General features: G+C 35.7%; 1 protein-coding gene across 1 annotated transcript; it reads left to right on the forward strand.

Moving 5' to 3' along the window:
* Window positions 1-5,264: 5,264 nt before the first annotated feature.
* LOC147292529 (F-box/kelch-repeat protein At3g06240-like) lies at window positions 5,265-6,473 on the forward strand. The gene is made up of 2 exons (XM_086234471.1): window positions 5,265-6,370; window positions 6,456-6,473. Exons 1-2 carry the CDS (start codon window positions 5,504-5,506, stop codon window positions 6,471-6,473), a joined length of 885 nt encoding a protein of 294 aa, XP_086090597.1. The 5' UTR covers window positions 5,265-5,503.
* The last annotated feature ends 8,303 nt before the right edge of the window (window positions 6,474-14,776 follow it).

Raw genomic sequence — 14,776 nt, forward strand, 5'->3', positions numbered from 1 at the left:
CAACGTGTTATGGTCAGTGCATTGGGAAACTAAGAGAGCTCTGGCCCAGTCCTAAACGCCTGTATGTTCATGGACTGCCCTCATACAACACGTTGTTGAGTTTACCACATATATGGTCTCAATATATTATTAATCCAATTTCAGTTAAACAGTTAAGTGGTGTTTCGTCTAAAACCACAACTTATTAAATAAACAACTGTTAAAGAAGTTGAGTTACAAGCTTACTTTGTAGAAGACGGTGCACGGGCAAAACCTCGATAAAATTAGACTAGCAAAATAATAAAATAAAATAATCTAATTAACAATAGTAAAAATCTAATAGAATTTCAACAGAGTTTCAACAAGGGTTGAAAGGGGTTACCAAAGGCTTCAAAATGGAAACCCTAATTTTAGCAAAATTTTGACTCTAGAAGGTGGGGCTCGGCTCCACGAACGTGTAAGCGAAGACGGCTCGCCAATTGGACTTCTAAAACTCAAGCTATGATCAAAATAGGAAAATTTATATTTGATCCTTAGAGAGAGAATGAAAACTCAATCGGACTTTTGGTGTGAATGAAAATGATAAGAGTGGTGGGGTATTTATAGGTGGGTGGTGAGTGAATGGATGGCTAGGATTAAATGGGAATGTGTGGCTAAGATTGAATGAAATACTCTAGAATCAAAAATAGGAATTAAATAAATAGAAATAAAAATAAAAATCAGAATTCTATAATATCCTAGAGAATTCTAGGAAATTCTAGAGAACTCTATTCCATGGACTCTTGGCGTTGTGGGTTAGGGCTGCTAGGCCAAAAACACAAAGAAAAGGGCCTTGAAACAGCCCAAATTGGGCTTCAAAAAGGCTGAAAGGAGAGGCCCAAAGAGAAAAAAAAAAAAAAAAAAAAAAAAAAAAAAAGGAGGAGAAATGGGTTAGATTGAGTCGAGGCACGGGTCAAGGGGAAAGAGGGAAACGAAACGAGCGGGTCGCCCGTGCAAAAACGAGTAAGCTATGTGCATCCCTTGAGTCAAAACGGTCGCATCAATGCGTCTTAGCCAACCACATTGCACCACGTGGCGCTTCACTTGATTTTTCTGCCTTGGTGATGTGACAGCAGTAGAGCTTAAGGGTGCCGACACGTGGATAAGTCATATCTACATAACACATTGAAAATCCATGGACTTGGGCTGATTTTCGGGTTAGGCCTAAGGTATAAATGTTTCAATGTGTTTCTCTTATCCTAGCCTATCTTAAAAGCAACTTATCATGCACAATTACATGAAGTAATATAGTGTAGTGTTATCCTAGCATTGATCATAGCTCTCCAGAACAATTCACGCGCACCTATCACATAGTGATCCAAGGCTCCCGGGCTTCTAGACATTTTACAATTCGAGGTGATTCACGTCTCGTCTTATGCTACCATCTTGTCCTCCACCACTATGCCTCATATGAGTCGGTTGTTTCTATTTTGAATAAATCACATACTATTGTACTAATATATGTTAATAATAAGATAATATTATTTTATTTACCCTTATTTCATAATCTTTATCATTCAAAACGTTGTGCATGTTTGTATAACAAATCCATTGGTTTCGATAATAGTTTTTCATCGTGCAATATAGATATTAGGAGCAAGATCAGTTTCACACTATGAAGATTGAATGGACACAAATCCTCACGCGTAGGCTCTTACCATCACCATCGAATTAGGGGAAAGTCCTTCAATCCTTAAAGGTAAAAAATGACCTTAGGCAAAGAACATTGATTCCTTATTTGGTCGCAAAAATTGTCCTATTTCAAAAGTCAAAAAGCGTGAAAACCACCAATAATCCATATCCATGAAACACATCCACATTTCCTTGACGGTTCTTCCAAGAAAGCATCAAAGTGGCACACTCGTAATCCAACACCATACCCAAAAAGAAAGGACTATCTAGATCACAGCCTTTGAACATTGTCACGTGAGTTGTTGGAAAAAAGAACGAACAACAAGATAAGAACTAAACATGCGTCTAGGTTTGGAAGAATAATAGCTGGAGTCCAACAAAAAAAGGAAATCATCGTAAGAAAATAATGGAAAAATGTAAAACACACATTTAGATATATAGTAAAGAGACAAAACCTAATCATAATTGGTAGAGGTGTCTAACAGACTGGCTGGCACGAGCACGATATAGGCGTGACATGACACGACATGAGTACATGGGCAAGGCCGACTGAAGCTTCTAGCCAATCAGGCACTACACGACATGAGCACAAGCACGAGATGAGCCCGAACTAGGCATGAATCGTTTAAGATTGTTATTTCCATTTTTAAAGAACTTTTTGATCAATAAGGAAATTCAATTTATCAATTGAAAAAATGTTTTTATATTTAATTATAAAAAAGAAAAAATATTATAATATTAGTTTTTCTCACCCTAAAAAACAAAAAGAAAAAGCGTCATGGGCCGGCCCATTTAATTAAGTTATGGCACGAACACGAATGGGCCGCGGGCTATGCCGAGCTCAAGTCTTAGCTGTACGAGACAACACGAGCATGGCACGAAAGCACAAATGTGCTCAACTTAAACACCGACTTGGCCCGTTTGACACCACTAATAATTGGGAAAGAAAACCAAACATGATCCTAATTGGAAAGAAAAACAAAACCTATTCTTAAATATTGGAAAAACCAAACCTAATATCAAATTTAATCCTAATCCTGATTTCAACCAAACCTACCTTTATAACATGAATTGAGATGTAAGTTGTCATACATCTATTCTATATAGAAAACTATGGGAAGGAAGATAACTTTAGTATCATGAAAATATATATAAAGACGTTTCTTATGTTTCCTCAAAAAAAAAAAAAAAGACGTTTCTTATGACCGTCCACCACTTGACTTAATATTATATAGGAAAAATACAACATAAAAGGAAGTTAACCAAATATAAGGAAGTTACAACATATAAGGAATTTAACTGACATATAAGGAAAGAAATCTGTATATTGTCCGTTCCTGAGTAAATCTACTTATATATATATATATATACAAATTACTAAGAATTTTTCATAAGTTTAATAGGGCCGGCGACCGAAGTGAACTCCGATAAGGGTCCTGGCCTTCTTTAGTCACCATACAATAGGGTAGTAGCACCTGACCTTGAAGTTTTGAGAGGAAATTGCTTGGAGATAAAGGATCATAGCGATCAAGGTAAACTCTCAAGAATATTTGTGTTCGCTTATCATGTATATCCTATATATTTTTCTTTTTTGTGTATGAGATTTTGTGTTTTGTTTGTATATTTTGACATCATTTGAGCATACAGTGTGATCTAATCAGCCTAGTAAAATCTCAATTTTGTGTGACAAAATCCCACTATGATAGTGGATATAGGCAAAGATCGAGATCGAGCTACTGTAAATGAACCTTGGTACATAGTTGTCCATTTTGTTGTTTGTTCAATTTTGTAAATATGAATGACAAGTTGAATTGCGGTGAATCAGGCGTTAAATCCTAGTCGACCAAATTGCTTCCACAAACGAGAAATGCGTACTCTTAGTAGAATTAATTTTTTAACTAATTGAACTTGAACCTTTGTGTGATGGACTTATTATGTAGGTCCAACCTGGATTAAAATTAATTATGTCCTAATATTGTTGGGGCTAAACTAATTAGATGATTTTAATTAACATTTCCATAAAACTTAATTAGACTAATAATTTAAGTTGTTACAAGAACTAATTCTTTGTTGTGTACTAATTAACCTTTCTCTAGCCTTCAGGTATTATTTTTTTTAAAGACTAAGTTTTTAATTTATAGTTAATATTAAAAAAGCCCATTGCAAACATTATAATGTTAAAAACTCAACTTGTTAATTATATATCACTCTAGTTCATGTTTTAATCGAGAGTTGCATTCTGAACCCTCTTGTAATTGTCAGTCAATTGACAATACAATTGAAACTGTATTTTTGAATTTTTAAGTTTTTTTTTTCTTTAGACTTATGTGTATTAATTTCTTATAGTGTTGCATTAACATTCCAAAAATGGCATGTAACAAAAAAATCATGTAAATGACTATTATTTTTGATGTAATTGCCAGTTCGAAGTTGAGCGTTTGAACATTTTTGTCGAGTACTTGAACACTTTTTGTTAATTGTTTAAACAATACTCAAGGATGAGCTTATAGGTGGACCGGCAATGAAAATGTATGCTGAAACTTAAAACTAAATTGGATTGATTTATTTATAGTGTTGGCTTGTTTTGTGTATGAATCCTCGTAGTTGTCCTTATTAACTATTAGGCCTTTAATTTAACTAAAATTAGAGTCTTGCTTAACTTGGAATTGAAAGAAAATTTATATCTTGGTTAGTTGGTTGAGTTGAGTAATATGAATATTACTTCATATATATTTATTTGTAAATGTTCGTTGTAAGGTAATACAAAATCCTTCCTTGAAATACCAAATACAAAATCTCTTTTGTCTTTATTCTCTGTTACCTTAGCTTCATTACATTTTTTAAAATCTTTAATGAAGTTATCTTGGAAAATATTAATTATTCTCTTGAAGTATTTAATGATTAATAGTATATGGATGGCTCGGTACCTTACTGTTTATGGAATTTTAATCTTTCTAGTTTTTTTTGAGGAATTAATCTTTCTAGTTTAATTAAAAAAAATTTTGGTGAAGAGTTTAATTAACATTTTAGTCATAAGGGTTAGACTTAATCTTGAATTAAGTGGAGTACACTCTTAGGATTACAAACTACATTAATAAATGATATACTGTGTAATTTTCCTAAGCTAAAAAATTAAGAAAATAAAAATCTACGAGGATTTGCTATTTAAGCTTGGCGAATCAAGCATTAGAGATTTATTATTTCTAAAGTAAGAAACCTACCAAATCTATTAAAATATGTGTCATCTTTCAAATATAGTTTCTTTTTATTTTTTATTTTTTTGCTTTTTATATTTCATGTTGGGTTTTCTTATTTTGAGTATAGAATTCTTATAAGAAATTTCTTATTTTCTAACGGCTAATTGAAGTTGGTTATAGAAATGTTCCCCCCTCCCCAATTGAAGTATCTTATGGAAAACTGTTAATATATGAGAAGATATGGAGGAAATCAACCAAGACTCAATATACAGAAGTAGAAAACAATTTCAAACTATCCACCTAATTACAACAAGCAATCAGCCTAAATACAAGTAGGGAGAAATAAATTAGATCAATCAATATTATTAAGGTTTCCCTTAAGTCCCAACAGAATCTTAAGGGAAATTTATAAAAAATTAAAATTAATAGCGCTCACTCTGAAGTCTGACCCCTAATTGAAGATTATTAAGGTTTCTTATGGTAAATCCACTCTAGAGTTAAAGAAAGTATGCATCGTGGGTGTATTGGGGTCTGGTTTGGAGATTAAGAGTATGTGAATTAAGTTGAGGATTGTAATTGTTTAGTTGTTTGGTTGTGTTTTAATCTGTTTGTTGTCTCTGCTCATTTCTTGGTTATTTTCTGTGTGATTTGTGTAGATGGATGCATCAACAACATTAGATGGCAGAAGTTACACAATGTTGCTCAATTCTTCAAAACTGAAACATTGTGGCAAATACATCACCCCAGAAATAACTGCGGACATACTGTCAAGGCTGCCAGTGAAATCTGTAGTACGATTTCGCTGTGTATGCAAGTCCTGGCCTACCATAATCTCCGATCCTGATTTCGTTTTGAAGCACCAGAAGGCCACAAACAGTACCAACAGCTTCAAGCTGTTTGTCTCAACTAGACCCCTCCTCTCGATAGACTATAACGATGGTCTTTTGGCAACAAGAGAGCTTGATCCTCCCAGGGAAGTCGTATCTTGTGTGAGAATTCTAGGTTCCTGTAATGGCTTGGTCTGTCTAGAAGTGGACAACAACAGAATTATCTTATGGAATCCTTGTACCAGAGTTACCAAGGTGTTGCCGGAACCTCCTTCTGATGATGATAATTTCTATGGTTTTGGTTACGACTCCTCTACTCAAGATTACAAGCTAATCCGGGGCGTTACAGCTTATGAGGAGGGGACTGTGATTGAGGTCTTTTCAATAAAATCAAATTCTTGGAGGACTTTGGAAGACGACAATGAAGTCAGTGTGCATGAGCAGGGGTGCCTGTTTAATGGAGCTCTACATTGGGCAGAGCTTCGCGCAATGAGCTCCAAAATATTTTCTTTTGACTTAGCAGAAGAGAAATTCAAGGAGGTGGTGCCATTGCCCTCTTGTGCTAACAGGGATTATATCTTCGCCGGAATTGGGACATCAAGAAATCGTATGTTCGTTTATACTGACCCCATTGACGACACCCCATTTACCATATGGGTGATGGAGGAATATGGAGTTCAGGAATCTTGGACTAGAGTCCTACAAATTTCCTTAGATATTCTAGCTCAAGAGCTTAATGATGAAGATGATGAAATTTCATTGAAGCCTCTATGCATTTTAGAGAATGGACAAGTCTTGATGGATTATGAGGGAACGGACTTGGTACTATATAATCCCAAGGCACGTACATTTGAGGATATTATTGAGGATGATGGTGAGAATTGTTGCTTTGAAGCAGCTACCTATGTAGAGACTTTAGTTTCACCAGTAACCGGGAGCAGTGCAGACATGTGAAACTAACATTGCCCCAGTCTAATGAATTTGGATTCTCTTCTTGTCTTGGCTATTTTTGACTTTATGTCCTCTAGTCTTTCTATCTGATATGTTCAAGTCCTATGTAATTTTTGTTTGGAGCAGCAAAATGTTAGTGTGGAAGACTTTCAGTTATTTTGTTGTTATTTTTATGATTTCAGTGTTTCTTTCTTTAAACTTGCCCTGTACACAGTAGATGTGGTGTTATCTGTTTTCCAATTGTTCATAAGTTATTGGTACTCCCAGGCATTACAGGTATGACTACATCAGATGCCCAGAAATTGAAAGACTTCTTAGAAGTTGTAAGTAGTAGTAAGAAACTAACCTAATGATTTTTCTGCCTCAAGCCCACATGATTTTAGGCAGTAAGATGAAGATTTAAGAAGTCATGATTTTCTGCCAATGTTACAGGATTCTTTAGTAAACCAAGAAGTCAAGATTTGGGAAATCAGAACAAGATAGTAATCAAATCTAATCCAGAGAAATTAATAAAAAAAAATGGGGATAAATACAAGTAACAACTCAAACAAGTGACTGAATCAAGCAAGATTGATTAAGTATAGTCTAGGAGAATCAGAAGAACGATTCTTAGAGTGAAATCATTGACATACCTTCAGAGAGAGGTAAAGTTTTGATAGATCATGACTGAATCCAGCAAGATTGGTACAATCTGAATACATTTCCACCAAAATCATCGACACAAAAATATATATATATCAGCAGAAGATTCGGACTCCTCGACATGTGAGGACACACCAACTTGAATCCAAGAGAATCTGGAAAAGGATTTGTGATATTGTGCATATATTGTGATTCCTTTCTTAGATGGGTTATGAAGGAATATGGAGACAATCAGACATCAGAGTTTAAACTTTAAACCCAGGTGTAAACATTAGTTTGGGAGCCTTGGGCTTGGGTATCCAAGAGAGGGGGCAGTGCTGAGGAGTGAGGGACCCTCTTGTCCTCAAACTGATGCGGTCCAATCAAATAAAGTCAAGTTTTTTTTTTTTTTTTTTAAATTGTATCCAAACACAACCATTCTCTTGTTATTTAGAAATCCAAACATCATGGCCAAAAAAAAAAAAGAAATCCAAACATCATGGCCAACAAAAAAAAAAAAAAAAAAAATTCAAACACAACTATACCGTTTTGTAGTTGAGATTTCGATTTTATTTTGTTCTAATTAATGACTGTAATTCAATATTAGTGTTAATTAAAAAATTTCCGTCAAGTCTCTTATAATTCCATTAAATATTGATCACGTGCTTGGCACATGACCAAGTTTTAAAAGAAAATTTGTCTTTTTCATCATTTGTTAAAAAATGGTTATAAAAATTAAAAATTTAAAAGAATGAAAAATTTAAAAGCATCCCCACCCCCACACCCCACCCGCTCCCTCTCCTCTCCGGACATCGGTCGGCCCCTCGCCGTTAATCTCCTTTCTCTTTCCCTCTCTCACTTTTTTTTTTTTCTCTCTCTCTGTGCCCAGTGGCAGAACCAGGATTTAAAACTCGGGTAAGCTAAATCTCTTGATTATTTTTTTTTTAGTACAAAAATACACATAAAATATTTATACAGGAACTCGAAAAAAAAAAAATCAGAACAATACAAGAAAATTTTATTAATATTAAAAAAATATCAACCTAGTCATGAGGGACATATTGAACATTACCCCTCAAAATGTATATTTATACAAATATTTATTAAACTATAACTTAATTGACCAAAAAAAAGGATTAATAACTTAAAACAAAATTCTTTTTCGACTTTTCAGATCCTTTATTTAAATTTTAATGAGTTTTATTTTTCAAAGTAAAAGGTATTATATAAGTCATTAATTGACTTAACTTCTATAGATACTGAGCTTCTATATGATATATAATCACTTTTTTTTAGCAGAATTCTTGGCTGGGCTGTGCCACTGTCTGTGCCAGACTGACAGTCACATTCAACTACCAAGCTGAAGAAGAAGAACCAAATCCCATAAAGAAATTGAGAGTAAGTATGCAATTTAGAAGGTTAAGAAAAATAGGTTTCATTTCTGGAGATATAAACAAGAGATAATTAGACTTGGGTTCTTTAGAAAAACAGTTTTTAGATGAAGACTGAAGGTGTTTTAAAATTTATAAGAAAATCTTTTTAATTTATAATAAAGTTCTTTAATTTATAAGAAATTTTTTTTTAATTCATAATAAAGTCCTTTTAATTTATAAGAAAATCTATTTAATTCATAATAAAGTCCTCCCCCGATTTAAAGAGTATTTTCCCTCCTATGGTGTAGAGTGGGCTTTGTAGAGGCTACATGTTAGGTTTTAACTCCGGAATTTTGGATCAAAGAAGAAAAATAAAATGACTTGATTAAAAACCTTAAATCACTACCGGTCTTAGTCTAAGAAAGACTTATGAAATGGACTGCACTCTAAGTCTCTCTAAAAACAATCCAAACCCACCATATCTTTACATATATAATTCATACCCAATTAGTCCAAGGAAGATGTGAGACCTCAAAAAAATTTTGTGTTTTATTTTCTGGTTATTCTATTTTCAAAGGTTTGTTTTGAGCCAATAGGAAATTAGTTTTCTTCACTACGAGTCCGTAGCAATTTTTCGGAATCTTTTTCGCAGTCCAATTGTATTTTTGGGGAGTGTTTGAAGTTGGAAGAGTGTAGAAAGTTTGAGTTGGTTGAAGTGGTGTGATCCCAACCATTGGATTTGTTTTTTATCCAATGGCTGAGATGCTGCCACATGGTTAGGCAACTGGAAAGGTGGAAGACACGCGAAATTTGTGGATTTCGGTGGTAGTTTCTGGATAACCTTACAGAGGGCTCGGCAAAGCCACCGTGGGCTCAACAGGCTTACCGAGATCTTGACCAAATCGGCAAGAGCTTGGTGGTTGACTTATAAATACCCCCAGCCCTTTATTTCTGTGTGAGACCCGGAAATTTCCAAATTTATTTTGGGATTTTTCCTTATTTTCTAAAATTTTTTATAGAATTTATTTGTTAGAAAATCTAATTTTTTTTACCTTAAGCTTTAATTGTTTGACCAACTTTGACTAGGGTTTTGACCCAAGTTAGACCTTTAAAAGGTAGTACTTTTACTCACAAACCCAACGGTGCAAGTCTCGTATTATTCCGAGTCTGGGAGATTATTTTATGAATTTCTCAAATTTTCTTTTTCTTTAAAGCATTTTATCTTAGTTTGTGGAGCTTGAAATTTTCAAAATTTTTCTAAGGGCAAATTGGTAATTTGACCTCATAGTTAATTAGTACTAGTCGATACGAGTCCGTAGTATTTTTCGGGGTATTTTTCTGAGTCTCGAGCTATTTTTAATTAATTTTTGAAGTTGGGGAATATAGGAAAAATAAAATAAAATAGGAAATCACCAGATCGCGCCACGTGGCACGATCTGGAGCGTCCATCGCTGCATGGCAGCAAGATCTGATAGCTGCATGTGCAACCAAGTGTTAGTGCACATGCCACGTGTCACTTTCTCATTGGCCCAAATTGGGACGGTTGACTTGAGTCAACCCGGTCAACTCGGATGAGTCAACTGAGTTGACTCACTCTCTCTCCCTATAAATAGTGGCGCACACTCAGCTGGTTTTCATCCCTTCTCAGCTGCACGCTTCCCAAGAGAGAGCTTCTCTCTCCTCTCTCTCCTCTCTCCTCTCTCCTCCTTTCTCTTTCTTCTTCAATCTTGTTTTGAGTTTATCTTGAATTCTAGAGCTCCGATCGACGATCCGATTTTGCCTACGCGATCGTGGCGATGAGCTCTTCAATTCTAGTAGTGTGAAGGCTATGTTTTGGTGAAGTTTTAAAAAAATCATTTCTGAGCTCCATAGGTAATTTCTTGATCCCTGTCGAACTTCTGCAAAAATTTTGTTAGATCAATCTCTTGTTAATTAGGCTCTTTTAATCTTGTTACTTAGCAAGTCTAGTAGTACCGAGCTCTGCCCGTGGGAAGTCTTCAACATGTATACCCTTAACCCAGCTTATCTAATCTGATGTTATTTAAGTTGTGGTTATAGACGAAACGTCGTTTAACTGTTGTTATCAAATGAACTTAATAAATATTGAGGTCATATCAGTGGTAACCAAATAACGTGATGACTAAGGTCAGTCCATGAGTATACAGGCGTTGGGTACTGAGCCAGAGCTCTCTCAATTTCCCCATGCACTAACCTGGTCACGTTGTAGGTTCATATCTGATCAACCTCCTCGACAATAAATTAAAATAGATATAGAAACCACACGGTTTGACATGACTGTTTGCCTCGGGGTGCAAGGTCATGTCGGATTAAGAATTCAGAGAAGCCTAGCAGTTACGCTAGTGCCAAACCTCTGAATTATACCTGGTCTTAACAGACAAGGTCATCGATTTACGTGAAAACCGTTTTTAACACCAGTTGTTGTCAAACTAGGAACTCCAATTACCTAAAAGAGATCGTTGCGACGTGGCAAATTGTGATTTGTACTCGAGAACAGACAAAAGCTTTGGACCCTAGGTTGGGGGACAACACACTCTGACTAGTGGATTTCCTGCATGTACTATATAATAAATACTGTGTGATAAAGATGCATGTTTTTTATTGGCATATCTGCTTGGTTTTATGATAATGGGAATGATGACTGTTATGCATATTCTCGTGAGATTGTTATTGTGTTTGACTTAAGAGTGAAAGGTCCCTTACGGTAGAACCTGGGTTTCGATCCCCAAAACCTCATGAGGGGTTGTATGGACGGACTGGTCGATTGTCCTTCTTGGAAGGCCAGTCTAGGCGGTATAACCATGAAATGGCCACTTTCGCTACCCTGTCCCGGTCAAATGACTGCAGGACTTTGTTATGTTTTTGTAAGAGGGTAGTTAGCCCTAACGGCTGGTCAACATGTATGATTATGAACTTGGGCCGGGAAAACTGTATTTTGAAAACTGTATGAGCATGCTACTAGTTTTACAAAGCTTGATAACTGGTTTATGTTGTGCATTTGATTTTAAATTATCTCAAACTATTCTTCAAACCTAGCAGGGAGTTCCCTGAAGGGGAGCAATGAACGTATGTGATGCTCACCCCTACATTGTTGTTTTTCTCCCTCTTAGGTGTTGCGCGTGTGGACTTTGACGGCCTCGATTAAGGGGGTGGTGATGCGGTCTCGAGCTTGTCAACTCCTGTGTTCCTGCTTAGTCAGTATATTTCCTTGAGCAGGTCTTTGGTGACCTTTTACTATCTTTATATACCCTTGGTCATATCCTGTATATACACTGAGTCCTTGGGTTATCTACTTTTGAATTATCGAGTCTATATAAACAGTTTCTTTGAAGTTACTCTAAACAATAGTAACTCCGAGGGTTGGATTAATTATGAATTAATTATTTTTGAATTAATTTTTCGCTGCAAACTTAAGCACTCTGATCCAACCCATTTTATTAAACCAAAAGGCTTAACCTATTTTGTGAAAACTTGGGATTATAACACCGGGGGATTGGTTGTTGTTGTCTCAGGTATTCTCAAGGTGGGTGCCTCTGTTACGTACTCGGGTTTTGGGGCGTGACATTCTGAGTGTTCACATCGTTTCCTCTTAGTTTCTCTTTTTTATCTATGTTCTCTCTCCTCTGCCGAGAGTTTCCTGTGGTTTTTTTCTTTGCCATTCGGCAAGCCAATGTCGGCGATGTGGTTCTCGTGTGGTGGTGATGGTGTCGTGTATGAGTTGACTTAGGTTGCTCAAAATCTAGGTGGGTGATTCCTTGTGTTGGTCTCATTTTGTTATTGTGGGTAGAACTTTATTTTGTTTGTCAGTTTTGTTTACAACTGTTTTACTTAGGGCTGGGTAAAAATACCGAAATACCGAAAAATACCGATACCGTACCGATTTTATACCGAAAAATACTGATGAATTCGGTAACGGTACTGGTTTACAAAACCCGGTACTGACGGTATACCGATACCGACCGTATATTGAAAAAGTATAATTAAAATAATTCATTTTTATACATTTCTATACTATACTGGTATACCCTAAATATAAAATACTTAGTATTACCTTTCTATATAATTTATAATTTTATATAATACATTTCTAATTTTCTATAATTTATATCAATATGATATAATATTAGTAATTTAGTATATTGTATAATATGATATAATATAGTAAAATATGGTATAATATGATATAATATATTAATATCAAAATGAATTATGGAGTTATGGACTATTTATGATTTATGTAATTTCCTCAATCATAAATGTATAATATGGTATAATATATTATTATTAGTATATGGTATTAGCCATTTAGCCTAACGGCCCTATTAGGTATATGACCTATACCATATACCCTAAGGTTTAGAAGATGATATAAATTAAAAAACATGTAAACTATTAAGTTATTGACTATATACTATAAATTATAAAAAACATATGTAATAAAAATATAAAACTCCAAATCCCAATTGAAATTTGAAACCCCAAAATACCCTAAACCCTAAACCCTAAAATCCAAACCCTAAATGAAACCCCAAAATACCTTATTTATTCATATACAAAATAAAACTTTATTTTTATTATTTTTTCTTTTCCTTTCCCCCTAACCCACGTGCCCCCCCCCCCCCCTTTTTCTTCTTTCTTTCTTTTCTTTTTCCTCTTCTCTCTCCTCCCACCCGTGTCTCTTTTCTTTTTTTCTCTTATCTTCTCTTCTCTTCTTTTCCCCTTCTTTTTCTTTCTGTGTGCGACCACAGCCCTAACCACCAGGTCCACCACAATCAATTCATCATCTCCAACCATCACCACCACCACCATCGGTCCACCACTATCATCTATTTCCCTCTCCCAAAAATACCTTTCCTCCCTCTCTCCCTCTCTGTCTCTTTCTCCTTCTCTGTCGCACCCCCTCTCCACCCCGCCCAACCCAGCGCAACTCACCACCCACCCTCCCCACCTTTCCTTTATGTCTCTGTCCCTTTCTCCTTCTATGTCGCACCCCCTCTCCACCCCGCCCAACCCAGCGCAACTCACCACCCTCCCTCCCCACCTTTCCTCTATGTCTGTGTCCCTTTCTCCTTCTCTGCCGCACCTCATCCCTCTCTCCTTCTCTCTGTCTTATCTCTTCCCCTTCTCTATGATTTTTTTTAATTTGGTGTTGTAGTCGGACCGCCGCTCTCCGACCGATACCGCCACTCTCCGACCGATGCCGAAGTGATCGGTTACCGACCCATATCAGTCGGAATTCGGTATGGGTGTTTCGGTACGGTAACCGTACCGAACTCACCCCCAGTTTTACTTGTATGCTAGAATTGGTAATTCTAGGTTTGAATCCAGAGTTTGAATTGATGATGATTTTGATCTTATGTGATTAATTTGTTTATTTTAGATTGCCTGAGATTACTATTTGGAGATGTTGAATTAGGCATCTAAATTGTTGTTGAAGTTAGTGATTCATGATTAGGCTGAGATTTGTCTGCCGGATTGATTCTTGGAATTATTATATATCTTAAGAATACAGTTGGTGAGCCAATTAGGCCATATATAAATATTGGGCCAGGCAGGCCGAGGTACCAGGGTTGATTGTATATGGTAGGTAGCACAGGTTGTACAATCAGGATTAGTTATCCTCCCTATCAGTTCAGTGTTTACATTTATCCAGGAAGGGTAGTGGTTGGCCAAAGTGGAACGGCCGTGAGATTTCAAACTGTGGAGACAACGTGGAAAGGTTGTGGCAATGGACAATATAAGAGTTGTTTTCTTTTTTAATATGTGAAGAGTATTTTGTGTTTATCTAAACTCATTAGTTTTCGAATACTGATTTTCAAGGTTACTATTAATTTATGTAATCTTGGGGGTTTGTTTGATTTTAGAGTATTTGATATAAGGGAAAATTTTAGCAAAAGGATTCGATTTTTACACCGTTTTCTAATTGAGGATGCGACATTCAAAGTGTTCCAATTAAGGACTAGCTCCTAATTTACTTAAGCACCAATTAAGGACTCTTTGTTAATTTCTCGTAACGGTCGTTTAAAAAATATCATGTAACTTGCACGTGCTTGAAAGGAAAGGGCAAAGTTGTGTTTTCCATCACCATAAAAAATTAATACTAAGAAATAAAAAAAAAGGAATTAAAGGAATTAAATAA

The sequence above is a fragment of the Dryas octopetala genome, chromosome 2 (assembly GCF_963921425.1).
Source record: "Dryas octopetala chromosome 2, drDryOcto1.1, whole genome shotgun sequence".
Lineage (NCBI taxonomy): Eukaryota > Viridiplantae > Streptophyta > Magnoliopsida > Rosales > Rosaceae > Dryas > Dryas octopetala.